Source organism: Castor canadensis, unplaced genomic scaffold, assembly GCF_047511655.1.
Source record: "Castor canadensis unplaced genomic scaffold, mCasCan1.hap1v2 HAP1_SCAFFOLD_161, whole genome shotgun sequence".
NCBI classification, from domain to species: Eukaryota; Metazoa; Chordata; class Mammalia; order Rodentia; family Castoridae; genus Castor; species Castor canadensis.
In genome coordinates, this window is record NW_027395378.1 from 74,820 (window position 1) to 94,527 (window position 19,708).

The 19,708-nt window shown below is 36.1% G+C and overlaps 1 protein-coding gene across 1 annotated transcript in view; it reads left to right on the forward strand.

The window, feature by feature from the left end:
- Nucleotides 1–18,054, forward strand: part of LOC109675387 (A disintegrin and metallopeptidase domain 3-like) — a 65,536-nt gene extending 47,482 nt beyond the window's left edge. Inside the window, exons 10-11 of the mRNA XM_074064614.1 lie at nucleotides 5,057–5,138; nucleotides 17,914–18,054. Of these exons, the coding sequence (XP_073920715.1) occupies nucleotides 5,057–5,138; nucleotides 17,914–18,054 (223 nt within the window). The remainder of the gene's footprint in view (nucleotides 1–5,056; nucleotides 5,139–17,913) is intronic.
- The last annotated feature ends 1,654 nt before the right edge of the window (nucleotides 18,055–19,708 follow it).

Genomic DNA, 19,708 nt, shown 5'->3' on the forward strand with positions numbered 1-19,708 from the left:
TTCAGTTTGCTCATTGTTAGCGTATAGAAATGCTAATGATTTTTCTATGTTGATTTTATATCCTGCTACCTTGCTGTAGCTATTGATGATGTCTACAAGCTTCTGAGTAGAGTTTTTTGGGTCTTTAAGGTATAGGATCATATCATCTGCAAATAGGGATACTTTGACAGTTTCTTTACCTATTTGTATTCTTTTTATTCCTTCTTCTTGCCTAATTGCTCTGGCTAGGAATTCCAGTACTATGTTGAAAAGGAGTGGAGATAGTGGGCATCCTTGTCTAGTTCCTGATTTTAGAGGGAATGGTTTCAGTTTTTCTCCATTAAGTATAATGCTGGCTGTAGGTTTATCATATATAGCTTTTATAATGTTGAGGTACTTTCCTTCTATTCCTAGTTTTCTTAGAGCTTTTATCATGAAATGGTGTTGGATCTTATCAAAGGCTTTTTCTGCATCTATTGAGATGATCAAGTGGTTTTTGTCTTTGCTTCTGTTAATGTGGTTTATTACCTTTATTGATTTTCGTATGTTGAACCATCCTTGCATTCCTGGGATGAAGCCTCCTTGGTCGTGGTGAATGATCTTTTTGATGTGTTGTTGAATTTGGTTTGCCATTATTTTATTGAGGATTTTTGCATCAATGTTCATTAAGGAGATTGGCCTATAGTTCTTCTTTTTGGAGGTGTCTTTGCTTGGTTTTGGGATAAGTGTAATACTGGCTTCATAAAATGTGTTAGGCAGTTTTCCTTCCTTTTCTATTTCATGGAAAATTTTAAGGAGGGTTGGTAACAGTTCTTCTTTAAAGGTCTGATAGAATTCAGCAGAGAATCCATCTGGTCCTGGACTTTTCTTTTTGGGGAGACTCTTGATTGCTGCTTCAATTTCATTTTGTGTTATAGGTCTATTCAGGTGATTAATTTCCTCTTGGTTCAGTTTTGGATGCTCATATGTATCTAGAAATCTGTCCATTTCTTTAGGCTTTTGAATTTATTTAAATATAGGTTCTTGAAGTAGTTTCTGATGGTTTCCTGGACTTCCATGGTGTTTGTTGTTATCTCCTCTTTTGCATTCCTGATTCTACTAATTTGAGTTTTTTCTCTCCTCATTTTAGTCAGGTTTGCCAGGGGTCTGTTGATCTTGCTTATTTTTTCAAAGAACCAACTTTTTCTTTCATTAATTCTTTGTATGGGTTTTTTGGTTTCTATTTCATTGATTTCAGCTCTTATTTTTATTATTTCTCTCCTTCTATTTATTTTGGGATTTGCTTGTTCTTGTTTTTCTAAGAGTTCGAGATGTATCATTAGGTCATTGTTTTGGGATCTTTCAGTCTTTTTAACATATGCAGTCATGGCTATAAACTTTCCTCTCAGGACTGCCTTTGCTGTGTCCCATAGGATCCAGTAGGTTGTGTTTTCATTTTCATTGACTTCCAGGAACTTTTTAATTTCCTCTTTTATTTCATCAGTGACTCATTGTTCATTAAGCAATGAGTTATTCAGTTTCCAGCTGTTTGCATGTATTTTGTCTTTACTTTTGTTGTTGAGTTCTAGTTTTATTGTATTGTGATCAGATAGAATGCATGGTACAATTTCCATTTTCTTATATTTGCTGAGGCTTGCTTTGTGTTCTAGGATATGATCTATTTTGGAGAAGGTTCCATGGGCTGCTGAGAAGAATGTATATTGTGTAGAAGTTGGATGAAATGTTCTGTAGACATCAAGTAGGTCCATTTGATCTATGGTATATTTTAGATCTAGTATTTCTTTATTGATTTTTTTGTTTGGATGACCTATCCATTGATGATAATGGGGTGTTAAAGTCTCCCACAACCACTGTGTTTGAGTTAATATATGCTTTTAGATCCTTTAGGGTATATTTCATGAAATTGGGTGTGTTGACATTGGGTGCATATAGGTTGATAGTTGTTATTGCATTTTGGTCTATTTCCCTTTTATTAGTATGGAATGTCCTTCTTTATCTCATTTGATTAATGTAGGCTTGAAGTCTTCTTTGTCAGAGATAAGTATTGCTACCCCTGCCTGTTTTTGGGGGCCATTGTCTTAGTAAATCTTCTTCCAGCCTTTCATCCTAAGTCTATGTTTATTTCTGTCAGTGAGATGGGTCTCCTGTAAGGAACAAATTGTTGGATCTTCATTTTTAATCCAGTTCGTCAAACATTGCCTTTTGATGGGTGAATTAAGTCCATTAACAACAAGTGTTAGTACTGATAGGTATGTGGTGATTCCTGTCATTTAGTTTTCTTAGTTGTTTGAAAGTTTGGTTTTGTACCTAAGTTGAGGTTACTCTCTACTTTCTTGCTTTTTCTTTTCCTGTAGTTTGGTGTTGCCTGCCCTTTCATGGTTAAGTTGGGTTGCACTTTCTGAGTGCAGAATCCCTTGAAGAATCTTTTGTAGTGGTGGCTTTGTGGTCATGTATTGTTTTAGTTTCTACTTATCATGGAAGACTTTTATTGCTCCATCTATTTTGAATGTTAGTTTTGCTGGGTAGAGTATCCTACGGTTGAAGTTATTTTCATTCAGTGCCTGGAAGATCTCACCCCAAGCTCTTCTTGCTTTTAATGTTTCTGTTGAGAAGTCCACTGTGATTTTGATGGATTTATTTTTGTATGTTATTTGTTTTTTCTCTCTTACAGCCTTCAATATTCTTTCTCGGGTCTCTGTACTTGTTTTAATGATAATATTCCATGGGGTAGTTCTGTTTTAGTCTGGTTTGTTTGGTGATCTGGAGGTCTCTTGCATCTGTATGGGAATAGATTTCTCTAGATTTGGGAAATTTTCTGTTATTATTTGTTGAATATATTATACATTCCCTTTGCTTGCACCTCTTCTCCTTCTTCAATGCCCATGATTCTCAGGTTTGTTCTTTTGAGGGAGTCAGTGAGTTCTTCCATTTTCTTCTCACAGGTCTTGAGTTGTTTAACTAGTAGTTCTTTGGTTTTTTCCTTTAATTACCATTTCATCTTCGAGTTCTGAGATTCTGTCTTCTGTTTGTTCTATTCTGATGGATTGACCTTCCATTTTGTTTTGTAATTCTGTTTGTTCTTTTTTCTGAAGTTTTCCATATCCTGAGTCCCTTCCTCTTTAATGTTGTCTATTTTAGGCCTCAGTTCATTTATTTCTTTATTAATTGTGTTTTGTTTCAGTTTGGTATTTATACAGTGCTTCTATGGTTTCTTTTATTTCTTCTTGTGCTTTCTCAAATTCTCTATTTTTGTTGTCTTCGAAGTTCTTGAGTGTACATTTTGTTTGACCATATCCAGTATTATCTGTATAAAATTCTCATTAATTACCTGCAGGATTTTGCCTTTTAGGTTGTTCTTGTGGGCTTCATTGGGTTCTTTGGTATAGTTTATCTTCATTTTGTTGGAGTCTGGATCTGAGTATCTGTTTTCTTCATTTCCCTCTGGTTCTTGTACTAATGTTTTGCTGTGGGGAAACTGGTTTCCCTGTTTTTTCTGTCTTCCCATCATTGCCCTTGGTGTTGTTATTGTCCCTGTACTGTGTGCAATTAAGTATTTGCTAGCTTGTAATATTAACAATGGTGATATTTAGGATGGAAGGGTGAGTGGAGAGGGAAAGCAAAGAGGTTAAAGAAAAGGGAAAAAACAAATAAACAAACAAGTAAAAAACCAAAACAAACAAACAAAAGTTTCAAAGATATAAACAGGGAGAGATAGTGTACTAATCAACAGTAAACTAAACAGACATTAGGAGACAGAGAGAGGGTTGAAAAAAAATTCTCCAACTTCAAATGCAATAAAGTTTCAGTCTTAATAATTTTGGTGTTAGTTCCTCAGCCTCCAATCCTGGAGATGGTGTCTCAGAAGTAGTTCTGTCATTGTCTCATCAAAGGGGAAAAGAACCAATAAAACAAAACAAAACAGCACCACAAAGTGTCCCAAGTTCAAATGCAATACAGTTTCAGTAAGTGGTTCAGCATGCAGGTGTATTCCAGTTGTCTCATCAAAGGAAGAGAGAAAAAAAAAGAGTCTGGAGACAGTTCTTTGAATGGCTACCTGAGGCTGCGGCTCACCTGCCCGCTGTGGCAGCCTGCTGTTGCTGGAGTCTTTATATATGCAGATATCAGGAGTGGGCTTAATACTCACCTGGCCCCGCAGACTTTGTTTACTCAGAGTTCTCCTGTGAGCTACCACTTCTACAAGCTTTCCCCTCTCCAAACACACTGGGAGAGGTGACACTGCACCAGCTTTCTCAGGCCTGTGTGTTTATTTACAGTTCACGTGGGAAGTGGGCCTTCCCCCTCTCCTGTGGAGTTTTCCTCCCACTACCACTTTTACAAACTTTCCCGCTCCTGATTGCTGAGCGTGTGCCGCCACTCCTGCCTTCTCTGGCCTGGCTTGTTTATTTATAGTTCTGTGAGGGATTTCCCCTCCGCCCTCTTCAGCACTCAGGGTGCCCCACCCTCTTTGCAACATGTCTTTTTGTTATTGCTTATTATTCAGTTTCTCTTTTTTCACTGGGTGGGGTCAGTCTGTCCAGGGGGCTATGCCCAAGGTTATCTGTGGGAGTACTGCGTGCCACTTCACTCACCTTGTGGTCTGCATCTTCCCAAGTGGTCTGGGTGCTGGTGTCTGGCGGTGCAGGAGCCCTCCTGGTATCTCCATTTAATGTGAAGTGGAGATGCTCTGCATGGGCTGGGGGTGTGGAGGAGTCAAAGTTTTGCCTCTTCTTGATGGTTTTTCCTGTAAAGTGTATCTCCAGCATCTCTTGAAGATTTTACTTTAGGAAGCACACTTTCTGCTTCCTCCCTCTAGCTGCCATCTTGGAATCTCTCTGGGGGCTGAATATCTTATGATGTTAAGTAACCTTTAGAACTTAACTTCATACGATCTATGAAAGAAAATGCATTTGGATTTTAAAAAATTATTAGTAAATGATTAACAAAATAAGATATAATATATAATTTGAAGTATTCATGTTTAAAGAAAGTATAGCTTTCCTAAGAAGTCCAATTTGTAAAAATGTCATTATCAATATTTTGAAATGCATTTATTAACAAGAAAACATTTTTTATGTAGTTATAAGGACCATCCTGATTATGTGGGAGCAACATATCATGGAACAGCCTGTGATCCAAGGTTTGCAGCAGGAATTGCTCTGGTATGCATTTTATTACCCTCTCCTCAACAATGTAAGTTTTAGAAAGTTTATACCTATCTCAATAAACAAAAGTCCATATAATGTACCTATCACAGTGTCTTGGCACATCTTCATCCTTCAAAAACTGAAGCTCTATTTTAATGAAACAAACTGTCTTTTGTCCCTAAGAACCACTACTGTACTTTCTGTTTCTATCAGCTTAACAACTTTAGATTCCTCCTAAAAGTGGGATCATACAGTATATGTCTTTTTTGACTGGCTTATTTCATGGAACATGATGTTTTCAAGGTTTACCCATATTGTAACATGTGACAAGGCTTCCTTATTTGTGAGGCTGAATAATATTTAGGTCACATTTTCCTTAATTCATTCTGCAGGTGGACATTGAGACTATTTTCATATCTGGTTATTATTCATAAAGCTGCAAAGAACATGGGAGTGCAAATATTTCTTTGAGGTCCTAATATCAGCTATTTTGGATATATACCCGGAAGTGACATAGCTGGATCAGGTTAATTCTAATGTTAATATTGTGAGGAACACTGACTTCTCTGTAGTGGTGTCACCAATTTACCATCCCATGAACAATTTATATTTTGTTAGCCACATCCTCACCAAAACTTATTTTCTGTTTAATTTTGGTTCACAGAGATATCCTCACGGGTGTGATGTGACAACTTATTTTGGTTTTGATTGGCATTTCTATGACTTGTGATTATGAAGTGCTTCCTCATGCACTTGCTGGCCTTTACAATGCATGCACCTAGAGAAATATCTACCCAAGTCTTCTGACTATTTTTAAAGTGGTTTATTTGTTGTATGTTGTTGAGTTGGAGTTCTGCATATTCTAGATATTAGCCTCTTATCAGATACATGATTTGCAAATAATTTCTCCTGTCTGGTAGATTGCCTTCATTTTGTTTTGATTATGCAAATTGAAGCAGAAAAAATTTAAAGTTTAATGTGCTCTCATTTTTCTATTTTTGCATTTGTTCCTGTGCTTTTGGAATCATATTCAAGAAATCATGACATGTCCTCTGGGAGTTTTATAATTTGGGATGTTTTATTAAAGTCCTTAATCCATTTTCAGTTAATTTTTAAATGTAGTGTAAACTAAGTGTCCATTTTCATGTTCTCTTGCATGTGGGTGTCCAGTTTTCTCAAAAGCATTTTTTGAAGAGCCTCTTTTCTCCCCAGTCAGTGGTATTGATAACTTTGTTGTAGATAATTTGAACATGTGCGCAGGATTTATTTCTAGGGTCTCTAGTCTATTCCATACATTTTTGTCTGTTTTAATAGCAGTACTATTGTTTTGATTATTATGTTTGTAATATGTTTTGAAATCAGAAAATGTGAGTTCTCCAGTTTTCTTCCCCCTTTTCAAAATTGATATTGTTATTTGGATTTCCTTGAGATTCCATGTGGGTTTTTGAATTTTTTCAGTTTCTTCAAACAAACAAAAAGTGCTCTTGATGTGGGAGAGAGTGCACTGAATCTTCATAATGCTTTGGGTAGCAATGAAATATTAGCAGTATTAATTCTTCCAATTCATGTATATGACATGGCTTTCCTTTTATTTGTACCTTCTATAATTCATTGTAGCAACATTTAACAAGGTTCAATGTACAAGTCTTTCACTAGTACTAGTTTCAACAGTTTCTTTTTGTGGAATATTTAGGTTTTTATATAAGAGCCATGCTTTCTGAAACAGGTAACTGAAACACCTGCGTCCTCTAGGAATAAATCTCTCTTCTTCAGGTTGACTAATTCATCTAAGGTACTGTTGAATACTGTTTGCTAGTTTCGTTTTGGAGGTTTTTGCATCAATATTGACGAGGGACTTTTAAAAAATCTTTGTTTCTTTAAATTCTTTTCTATCATATTTCTATTCCTTAATATTTGATCTAATATCATTTCTTCCTGCTTGCTTAAGTTTAGTTTCTTCTTTTCCTTGTTTTTTGAAGTGGAGCATTATGTTGTTCATTTGAGATTGCTTTTCTTTCTTTTGCTGTTTTGGGGATTGAACCCAGGCCCTTGTATATGCCATTCTTTCTTTTTAATGTATGCATTTGCAGCTATAAGCTTCTCTATTAACCCTGTTTTATCTTGATCTCATGTTTTAGTATATGGCATTTTCATTTGTCTTAAGGTATTTTCTAATGCACACGTGTTTTCTTCGATTCATTACTTGTTAAGTCTGTTCTAATGTTCTTGCATATTTTTGAGTATTCAAGTCTTCATTCTCTAATGGATTTTTTGTTACATTTAATTGAGAATGCAAAAGATATTTTGCATAAATTTAATATTTAAAAACCTTTGGCCAGGAGTGGTGGTGCCCATCTGTAATCCTAGCTTCTCTGGAAGCAGAGGCAAGAGGATCACAAGTTTGAAGCCAACCATGGCATAAGTTAGTGAGCTCCTATCTCAAAAACAAAACAAAAACAAGAGTTTGGGTTGTTGTTCAAGTGATAGAGCATTTGCCTTACATGAGAGAGGCCCTGTGTTCTACCTCTAGTGCTACAAAAACAAAACAAATCAAAAAGTTGTTCCATGGGCTCATGGTCTATGCTGGACAGTATTCTGTGTGCACTGAAGATTAAGTGTCTCATTTGTAAGCTCTTCTGCATAGCTCTCACAGGTACAGTTGATAATATCGTATTGTTTATTGACATTTTATGTTTTGATTCTCCTTTCCTTGCATATATATTCCATAGATTTTTTGTGATTACAATTGAAATTACACAAAATATCTTAAAAATTTAAGTTCCTTGTGAACTAGTAAAGTTTAGCTTCAGTTACATACAAAACTCCATTTTACAGACCTGTACTCCATTTCATATTGTTTACATCACAATTACATAATTTACATTGAGTACTCATTTTGTATATTTTTCCTTTTTGTCTTCATTTTTGTTCTTCAAATTCTATACAATATTTATTTTTTTATCTTTTTTCATATTTATTAACATATATTCATTGTATATAGGGGATTCATTGTACCAATTCCCAAGAGCCTTACATTGCACATTGGTTAGATTGCCCTCACCTTCTCACCCTGCAATCCTCTCCACACTCCACTTAAAGCAATTGTAAGAAGTTTCATCATTCTGTTTCATGTATGTGTATGAGGCCCATCAACCATATTCCCTCATCTTCATCTCCTTCAATCTCTCTCCCTCCATGTACCTATTTTGCTTATTGCACCTACTTTACAGTCCTGTCTTCATTTTTAACTCCAAAGTCAATGTATCCCAGGTGTGAAATGCTTCACTTTGGTCAGTTCAACCCCTTCCATTGCTCTCCCTTAACCTGTTCTTCTCACTCCCCATCATTCAACAGCTTCCGTTACCTATCTTTGTGTCCTCAGAGAGGTAATGCATTTTGATATTGTTGATGCTCTATCATTCTCTTTTCCTTTCCCTCCTCCTCCAAGTGCCATAGTGTAGTTCTACTATCACAAACACGGTCAACATATAAATGTGGATATGATCATATTTGCTTTTGTGTATGTCTTTTGGAACTTCTACATATGAGAGAAAGCATGCGGCCTTTGCTTTTGTCAACCTATTTTACTTCTCTTAATATGATGGCCTCCAATTCCATCTACTTACCTTCAAACCACATAGTTTTGTTCTTTTTATATTTAGTCATATGGGTATACATTGTTTGGGTCACCTATCCCCCCTGCTTCCAACCCCCCTCCCCCTGCCCCACCACCCTGCTTCCAGGCAGAACCTGTTCTGCCTTCTCATTCTCCAATTTTGTTGAAGAGAAAACACAATAGACAATAAGAAAGACATAATATTTTTGCTAGCTTGAGACATAGCTACACATATTCCAACCATTGCTTTCATGCACATGTGTATTACAACCAACATTGGTTCATTTCTACCAGACCTCTTCACTACTTCCTGGCAACCTTCCCACAGTGACCACTGCCAGTTTAAGATTACTATATTTGCTCCTGTATGTGAGTACATCAACCACATTCAAGTTTTAGGTTTCCTTCCCTTTCCCTATTCTTCCTGTATGCATTCTCCCTTAGTGAGTGACCCATGTCCAATAAGATTACTGCAATTGTTTTAGGTCTATAATCCACATATGAGGGAGAACATATGATTTTTAACCTTCTGAGCCTGGCTAAACTTGCTTAATGTTTTCCAGTTTACTTGTGAATGTGAAAATTTCATTCTTCTTTGTGGTTGAATAAAATTCCATGGTATAGAAATAACATATTTTCTTTTTTTTAAAATTTTTTATTCATATGTGCATACAATGCTTGGGTCATTTCTCCCCTCTTCCCTCACCCCCTCCCTTAACCCCTTGCCCCCTCCCTCTCTCCCCCTACCCCCTCACTACCTAGCAGAAACTATTTTGCCCTTATCTCTAATTTTGTTGAAGAGAGAGTATAAGCAATAATAGGAAGGACCAAGGGTTTTTGCTAGTTGAGATAAGGATAGCTATACAGGGAGTTGACTTGCATTGATTTCCTGTACATGAAAATAACACATTTTCTTATCCATTTGTCAGTAGTGGGACATCTTGGCTGTTTCCATAACTTGGCTATTGTGAATAGTGCTGCAATAAACATGGGTGTGCAGGTGCCTCTGGAGTAACTTGAATCACATTCCTTTGAGTATATCCCCAGGAGTGGGATTGCTGGATCATATGGTAGATCTATGTTTAGATTTTTAAGAAGCCTCCATATTGTTTTCCAGAGTAGTTGCACTAGCTTGCATTCCCACCAGCAGTGTATGAGGGTTCCTTTTCCCCTCATCCTCGCCTACATTTATTGCTGTTGGTGTTTTTGATGATAGCTATTCTAACAGGAGAGAGGGGGAATCTTAGTGTGGTTTTGATGTGTATTTCCTTTATGGCCAGAGATGGTGAGCATTTTTTCATGTGTTTTTTTGCCCATTTGAATTTCTTCTTTTGAAAAAGTTCTATTTTGCCCATTTCTTTATTGGTTCATTGATTTGGGGGAGTTTGGTTTTTTGAGTTCCCTGTATATTATGGTTATCAGTCCTTTGATGTATAGCTAGCAAATATTTTCTCCCACTCTGTGGGTGGTCTCTTAAGTTTAGAGGCCATTTCTTTTGTTGTGCAGAAAGGTTTTAATTTCATCTAGTCTCATTTGTCTATACTTTCTCTTAGTTGTTGGGCTGCTGGAGTTTTACAGAGGAAGTCCTTGCCTATTCCTATTGCTTACAGAGTATTCCCTGCTCTTTCCTGTACTAACTTCAAGATTTCAGGTTTGATATTAAGGTCCTTAATCCATGTTGAGTTGATACTATTACAGGGTGATAGACATGGACCTAGTTTCAGTTTTCTGCAGGCAAATAACCACTTTTCTCAGTAACATTTGTTGAAGAGGCTGTCTATTCAGCATTGTATGTTTTTGGTGCCTTTGTCAAAAATAAGATGGGCATAGCTGTGTGGATTCATATCTGAGTCCTCTATTCTATTCCACTGGTCTTCATATCTTTTTGTGCCAGTACCATGCTGTTTTTATTACTATGGCTCTGTAGTATAGTTTGAAGTCAAGTATTGTGATACCTCTAGCATTGCTCTTTTTGCTCAGTATTGCCTTGACTATTCATGGTCTCTTGTTTTTCCAAATAAACTTTAGGGTAGATTTTTCAATCTCCATGATGAATATCATTGGGGTTTGGATAGGAATTGCATTGAACATGTAGATTGCTTTTGGTAATACAGCCATTTTTACTCTGTTGATTCTACCAGTCCACGAGCACAGGAGATCTCTCCACCTTCTGCAGTCTTCCTTGATCTCTTTCTTCAATGGTTTGTAGTACTTCTTGTAGAGTTCATTTACATCCTTTGTTAAGTTTATTCCTAAGTGTTTGTTTTTTGAGGCTACAATAGATGGAATTGTTTTCCTATATTCTTTTTCAATTTGTTCATTGCTGGTGTATAAAAAGGCTACTGATTTTTGTAAGTTGATTTTGTATCCTGCCACATTGCTGAAGCTATTTACAGTGTCTAGGAGTTTTTGGATGGAGGTTTTTGGTCTTTGAGGTATAGGATCATGTCATCTGTAAGTAGGGATATTTTGACAGTTTCTTACCTATTTGTATTCCTTTTATTTCTTCTTCTTGCCTTATTGCTCTGGCTAGGAATTCCAGGACTATGTTGAATAAGAGTGGGGAGAGTGGAGATCTTGTTTCATTCCTGACTTCAGGGGAAATGGTTTCAGTTTTTCCCCTTAGGTATGATGTTGGTTATAGGTTTGTCATATATAGCCTTTATAATATTGATGTACATTCCTTTTATTCCTAGGTTTCTTAAAGCTTTTTGCCATGAAGTGGTGTTTAATTGTATCAAATGCTTTTTCTGCATCTATTGAGATGATCAAGTGTTTTTTGTCTTTGCTTCTATTAATGTGCTGTATTATATTTATAGTTTTGCATATGTTGAACCACCCCTGCATTACTGGGATAAAGCCGACTTAGTCATGGTGAATTATCTTTCTGATATGATGTTGGATTTGGTTTGCCATTGTTTTAATGAGGATTTTTTTGTATCAGTGTTCATTAAGGAGATTGGCCTATAGCTTTTTTTTTTTGGATGTGTCTTTGTCAGGTTTTGAGATGAGTGTAATACTGGCTTCATAGAATGAGTTAGGCAGTGTTCCTTCCCTTTCTATTTCATGGAAAAGTTTAAGGAGAGTTGGTATTAGTTCTTTTCTAAAAGTTTGGTAGAATTCAGCAGAGAATCCAGCAGATCCTGGACTTTTCTTTTTTGGACTTTGATCACATTGGGAGGCTCTTTATTTCTGCTTCAATTTCATTATGTGTTATAGATCTGTTTAGGTGGTTAATATCTTCTTGGTTCAATTTTGTTTGGTCATAAGTATGTAGAAATTTGTCCATTTCTTTAAGATTTTCTCATTTATTAGAATATAGTTTCTCAAAGTAGTCACTGATGATTCCCTGGATTTCCTTGGTGTTTGTCTTTATCTCCCCTTTTTTGTTTCTGATTTTACTAATTTGTGTCTTTGCTCTCCTCATTCAGTCACATTTGTTTAATTTTTCAAAGAACCAGCTTTTTGTTTCATTGACTCTTTGTATGTTTTTTTTTGTCTCTATTTCATTAACTTTGGCCCTTATTTTTATTATCTCTCTCTTTCTACTTGTTTTGGATTTAGCTTGTTCTTATTTTTCTAGTAGTTTAGATGTAGCATTGGTCATTTATGTGAGAATTTTCCATTTTTTTGATATATGCACTCATGGCTATAAATTTTCCTCTTAGGACTGCCTTTGCTGTGACCCAAATGTTCTGGTAGGTGGTGTTTTCATTTTCATTAACCTCCAGGAACCTTTTAATTTCCTCTTTTATTTCATCAATGACCCAATTGATCATTAAGCAATGTGTTGTTCAGCTTCCAATTGTTTGTGTATTTTCTGCTGTTGCTTTTGTTGCTGAGTTCTAGTTTTAATCCTTGTGATTGGATACAATGCAAGGGATTAGTTCTATTTTCATATATGTGCTGAGGCTTGCTTTGTGCCCTAAGATATGATCAATTTGGAGAAAGTTCCATGGACTGCTGAGAAGAATCTATATTGTGCATAAGTTGGATGAAATACTGTATAGACATCAGCTAGGTCCATTTGATCTATGGTGTGATGTAGTTTTAGAACTTTGTTATTGATTTTTTGTTTGTATACCTATCTATTGGTAATAGAAGGGTATTAAAGTCTCCCACTACCACTGTGTTGGAGTCTATATGTGCTTTTAAGTCCTTTAGAGTATGTTTGATAAAATTGGGTGCACTGACATTGGGTCATAATTGTTATTTCTTTTTGATGTATTTCCCCTTTTATTAGTTTGAAGTATCCTTCTTTATTTTGTTTGATCAATGTAAGTTTGAAATCTACTTTGTCTGATATAATTATTGCTGCTCCTGCCTGTTATCAGGGTCTTGCCTTGGTAAATCTTCTTCCATCCTTTAACCCTAAGCCAGTGTTTGTTTCTGTCAGTGAGATGGGTCTCTTGTAAACAACAGATTGTTGGATCCTCCTTTTTTTCCAGTTTGCCAAATGGTGTCTTTTGATGGGGGAGTTGAGTCCATTGACATTCAGAGTTAATATTGATAGGTATGTGGTGATTCCTGCCATTTAGTCATTTTTGTTGTTTGAGGATTTGATTATGTGCAACCTAATCAGTGCTGCTCTTTGATTCCTTGTCTTTTCTTCTCCTGTGGTTTTGTTTGCTTTCATCTTTTGTGTGTAGAATTTCTTGTAGAATCTTCTGTAGTAGTGGGTTGGTGGTCATATATTGTTTTAGGTTCTGTTTATTGTGGAAGATTTTTATTGCTCCATCTACTTTGAATGATAGTTTTGTTGGGTAGTGTATCCTAAGGCTGAAATTATTTTCATTCAGTGCCTGAAATAACTCAGTCCATGCTCTTCTTGCTTTTAAGGTTTCCATTAAGAAATCTGCTGTGATTTTGATGGGTTTACCTTTATATGTTATTTGTTTTTTTCTCTCTTACAGCCTTTAATATTTTTTTTCTATTTTCTGTGCTGCTTGTTTTAGTGAGAATATGCCATAAGGATGTTCTATTTTGGTCAAGTCTGTTTGGTGTCCTGGAGGCTTCCTGTACCTGAAAGGTCATAACTTTCTCTAGATTCAGGAAATTTTGTTATTATTTTATTGAATATATTATGGATCCCTTTTGCTTGACCCTCTTCTTCTTTTTCAATGCCCATGATTCTCAGGTTTGGTTTTTTGATGGAGTTGCTGAGTTGTTGCATATACCTTTCACAGCTCCTGAAGTGTTTGACTAAGAGTTCTTCTGTTTTTTCTTTAATTTCTGTTTTATCTTTGAGTTCTGAGATTCTGTCTTCCATTTATTCTAGTCTGCTGGAGTGGCCTTCCAGTGTGTTTTTTGTTTCTGTTTGATTCTTTTTTCTGAGGTCATTCATATTTTTGGTCAACTCCTCTTTTATATTTTTTCATCTTTAATTCATTTATCTCTTTTTTATAGTGTCTTTTGTTTCACTTTGGTGTTTGTTTAAGTCATCTCTGAGTTCATTTATTTGTTTCTTTGCTTCTCATGTTCTTTATTTTTGGTGTTTTGAAATTTCTTGATTGCATCTTGTACACTTTGCTTAACTATGTCTAGTATCTTCCCCATGAATTTCTTAGTAATTTCTTGCAAGATTTCTTCTTTGAGGGTGTTTTTGTGGGCCTTGCTGGGCTCCTTAATGACATTTATCATTGTTTTTTTGGAGGTCAGGAACTGGGTGTCCATTTTCTTCATTTCCCACTGAATCCTCTATTGAATTTTTTTTTTGAGGAGAGTGGTTTCCATCCCTTCTTCTTCCCATCTCTCCACTTTGTGCTATGCAACTATGTTCTTGATAGGCTAGTTGGTGGTCTTAATTGACTGTTCTGTTTCCCTTGATTTAATTTTTGTGTTGTGACAGTCTTAGTTGTTAGCTAGGTTGGTATGTTATTTCTGTCCCTGGTCTGGAGGTGTAGTTTAGCAATAACAAATTCACAGATTCAATGCCAGACTAGTTGTTTATATATTATATAGAACACCTTTTGGTGATATTATTTATAAACATTGGGATTTAGCAGGGGAGTAATTCTTGTTAAGCTAGATATACAAATTCTGGAAATTGGTGAAGGTGGCATTAAAGGGGGAGGTGGGAAGTGGGGTGGGTGAGTGGGGGAAGCAGTGCAGGGGCTGCTGGGTTTTGTGGCTGTTGTGTGTGTTTAGGTGTATTTCTGTTGTTGTAGGTTGCTTATGTCAGGGATTGCAGGGGGTTGGGATTGTAGGGGGTTGGGATTGTGTAAAGTTGGTACAGTAGACTATTCAACAGATGGTGAGTGTGTAGGAAGGAGGGTTAATGTGGTGACAGGTTGGGGGAGGATTGGAGAGGAAGATAAAGATGGGAAGAGAGTGAATAAGAAGGGCAAAAAGAGTAGTTGGGAGTGAGAACAATGGATTACAGCACAGGAGAAAGAGGGAGAGTAAAGGAGGTAAGAATAGGGATGAGAAGATAGTGATGGTGAAGTTAATAATACAGAAAGAAAAAAAGAAAATAGAAATACAAATAAAATTAAAAAAAAACAATAATTAAAAAAATAACAATAAAACCACTAGGTTCCAGAACAGTAGAATTTCAGTCTTAGTTTAAGTTCTGAAGTTACTCCTCTGGCATCCAGTCCTGGTATTGGCATATAAGCAGAAGCTCTGATGTGGTCTCACCAGGTGATTGGCTTGTGAGTAGTGTTTTGTTCTTCTGTCTACCAGTTTAATTGAAATTGTGAGATGAGGTAGGTTTGCCAGATCATGCAGGGTGATCAGAGCTGTTGTTTTCACCAGCCAGCAGTTGTGTTATCCTTCTGCTGCAGCTTTGTTTGGTCAGCTCCTCCCACAGCAAGGTGGGGCAGTTTGGTTTTGAATGCTGCCCCTGTGGCCCAGGAGATCAGCTCTGGGATCCACTACCTGCCCTGCTTTGGGAGGTCGTTTGTCACCCTGTGTCTGCTCTCAGCCTTTGTGGCCTTTTCTGCATTTGTTCACTGAGAGTTTGGTGCTGAGAGTTTAGCACCTTGCCCTGCCTCTGTTCTGCATGGCAAATACAGCATTTCACCCACACCTCCACTGTTGGTGTTAGATTACAGTTCACTGTTTGTTTTTCAGTTTTGTTGTGGGGAGATCAGTCTGCCCAGGGGCTGCGCTGGTTTATGTTCCCAGGGGATGGGTACAGGAGTCACATGTGTTGCATGATGCTCAGCTGTTCTTTCTGCCAACTCACACAAAAGAGGGTTTGGAGCTGGCAGTGGCAGTTGGGAGAAATGGTGCCAAATTTTTTCAGTGCAGCATGGTGTGTGGAGGCTTTCCATGGACTAGGGGTTCAGGATGTCTCAGAGTTTGATTCTGATTGATGCTCTGTCTTCTGCTTGATGAAAGAAGGAGAAGAGAAGGAAAGAAAAAAAGAGAGAGTGAAATGCCTTGGAGGTGGGGGGATGTTCCCTGGGAAAGACCCACCTTGTTGGCTGTGCCACAGGTTGCAGCTGTCAGGTACAATTAAAGGCTGATTTAAGGGTCAGTCTTTGAATTTTTTTCTGCACCTAATGTGATGGTGGTTATTATTTTGGCTAGAAGCAATCAGAATTATCCAACTGCAGCTCCGATGTCTCAAGGAGGTTTCTGGAATCACGGAGCTTAGGCTTTCTGCTTTGTACCCTAGTTACCATCTTGGATCCCTCTATACAATAATTAAAAATGAATTTGTAGCTTGGCACCAGTAAATAGTTCAGGCCTGTGAGCCTGACTACTCAAGAGACAGAGATAAGGAGGATCATGATTTGAGGCTAGAAAGGGCCAAAAGGAAGACCCTATCGCAAAAATACCCAATGCAAAAAAGGATTGGCAAAGTGGCTAAAGTAGCACCTGCCTAGTAAGCATGAGGCCCTGAGCTCAAACCCTAGCACCAGAAAATATGAATTTGTACATCACCATTATGAACATTTGTCCATTTTTTCCTCAAACATGGGTTATGCATCTTCTGTCTCTCCTCTTTCTGGGACTTCCATTATGCATACATTTATCTCCTTGATACTGACTCATATAACCATATGTTCTCTTCATTTATTTCAATGTTGTTTACATTTTTATCTTTGACATGATGATTTCAAATACCATGTCTTCAAGTTCACTGGATCTTACATTGACCAAATGTGTTTTTGAACTCCTCTACTAAATCTTTCAGTTCATTTATCATAATTTTTAGCTCCAGAATCTCTGTTCATTTCATTTTAATTTCTTTTAAACAAGGGTGAATAAAGCAGGAGAGTTTATTGAAATAGAAAAATGGCAAAGAATAGAGTTCCCAGAGCTGGGAGTGGTTCTAGGAGAGGGTGCCCAATTTCATTTTAATTTCTATCTCTTTATTAATATTTATAAATTTGTTAATATTTATGAACCAGATATATGTTTCTGACACATCACTCAAAAAGCAATTAATGTAATTCATCATTTTATTGGCTAAAGAAAAAAAATCATAAGATCCTGTCAGTAGACATAGAAAACCATTTGACCAAATACAGGACTACTTATAAGCACTCTCAGCAAATGAGAATGTAAGGGAACTTTCACCCTGAAAAAGAGCACTTACCAAAGGCCAACAGCTAACATCATACTTGTGATGAGGCAATAATGCTGTATGGCTAAGATCAGGAACAAGGTAAGAAAGTAGCTTACCACTTTGGAGTCCAGTATGTTGGACTTAGCATGAGATTCAGCAATTATCCTTCTTGGTATTTACTTAAATTGAAAGCAAGAAATATGTACACAAAAACATGCACACGAATGTTCATAGCAACTTTATTCATAATTGTCACAGATGACATATAATCAAAATGTCATTTACTAAGTGAATGGATAAATAAATTTGAGTACAACCACACAATGGAATATCATCCAGGAATTTAGGAAAATGAACCATTAAATTACAAAAAGACATAGCGAAATCTTAAATAGATAGTGCTAAGTATGCACTATGTATACATATGCATATGATGTACAGCAGCAGAAAAACTATAGGGAGTAAAAGTGCATTAGTTACTGGGGATTTGTAGAAATGCTATTGGCAAAATACTATATACTATTTTGCTCTTAGAAAAAAAATTGAATAAACTATTTTTGAAGTCAAAATTGGTATTGCCAAAAAAAGCTTGACAAGATCAACTGGGTAAAGAAATAACCCAGGCAATAATTTTGTTCTTTTTATCTATTTAGCACCCAAAGGCTATAACTTTAGAGGCATTTTCAGTTGTTATAGCACAGCTGCTTGGAATTAATCTTGGATTAACATATGATGATATCTACAACTGTTACTGTCCAGGAAGTTCATGCATAATGAATCCAGAGGCAATGTAAGGTTTTTATTTTTTTAAATCAAACTTATATCTACTCTTGGGAAATATTTGTAACATTCCTTGATGTATAATGTCTCACAACATGAATTGAGTAAGGATATTATTAATAAATATATATGTACTTATTTAAGGCATATTAAAGAAAATGAGTTTAGGATGTTACAGAAAATGTACTTCATATATATGTATTTCAAAGTTAGTGCATGGAGAGGAAGTCGATGTTGAAGAGGATGTTCTGGGGTTTATTGGAGTCTTGTTGGAATTGTTGATGCCCTTTTCATAGTGAGAAGATACAATGATACTCAAATAACAAGAAGCTTGAAAGCTCAACAAAACCAGGTGTGAGAAGATTTGGCATTGTTGTGGGGGTTGGTAACAACAAAAGAAGAGAATAGAAATGGTTGGGACTACAAGAAAGAATGTTTTAAGCACAGGGAAAACAAAGTGAAATACATTGAAGACAAAGAATCATGAGTCAGGGGAAGCACAGGAAATACAGGAAAGCACTTTAATGTATGGAGAAGTGAGGGGTGGAATTTTATAATAAATGTAAGAAAACACAATTAGTCCATTTATGCAAATAATGGTAAAAAGTGTCCTATAAAATGAATGTAAATTATAAGAGGGAAAATACATAGTAATATCATTAAAAGTTGTAATTAGGAATAGGATATTTATATGAAAACCAAAGTACTTCTCTCCAAACATTTACAAACTCATAAGGAAAAAAATGAATTAATAATAAAATAAAATAAATAATGGAACAATGGAGATTACTCTGGTCAATGTAATTTTATCAGTAATAAAACCAACTTATCGAAGTGATTTCTAGCAGTAATATAAGAAATTGAAATTGTGTGCCACTTTTTAGGTTGCAATGAAATAAACAGAAAATACTCCTGTGGCAGTGTTGGCGAGCTGCCTCACCCACGGGTAATCACTAATGACAGATGTCTTAGACCTAAATTGAGGGACTTTGTACAAAATAATTGACTTGTGATTATAAAACTTTTCATGGTCATGAAAGCTTAACAAAACATAGGCAACTCTAAGGAGACTGTTGCCAGACAATGGTAATGTTCTAGTGTTTGTGCACATTTGAATGGATTCTGAGGATTAAATAGTACAGATATATCATTCTTTCCTGATTTTTAAAGGTCTGGTGTGGTTACATAGAATTCATTTCTACATAAGAACTGCTTGGTAAAGAATGTAGACTCATTAAGATTCACAGGACTCTAGGAAGCAAAATTTGTTTTGGGGCTACATTTTCACCATTATGCAAATTTTAAGACTGTTATAGAAAATTAAACAAAAACTAAACAGTATACATAAGTGTATAGAAATACAGTTGCTATGCTTAGTGACGTGAACCTGTAGTCTTTTAAGAGGCAGGAATATCACTTGAGCATAGGAGTGATATAAAGTTAACCCCTCCCCCTGCCATCTAGAAAAAGTATAGAAATATAAAACACAAAAAAGTTACTAACAATGAAACAATAGAAGGAATGAAGGGCTTGTATGTTTTCTACTCCTCACTATGGAAATAATTGTATTTGATTACTTTTGTTACCCCAAACCAGAAAACGATTTCTTTTCTCAATGACACAATTACCTTTAGTTCCTTAAAGTTTTTACTTGTTTCTTAGCATATT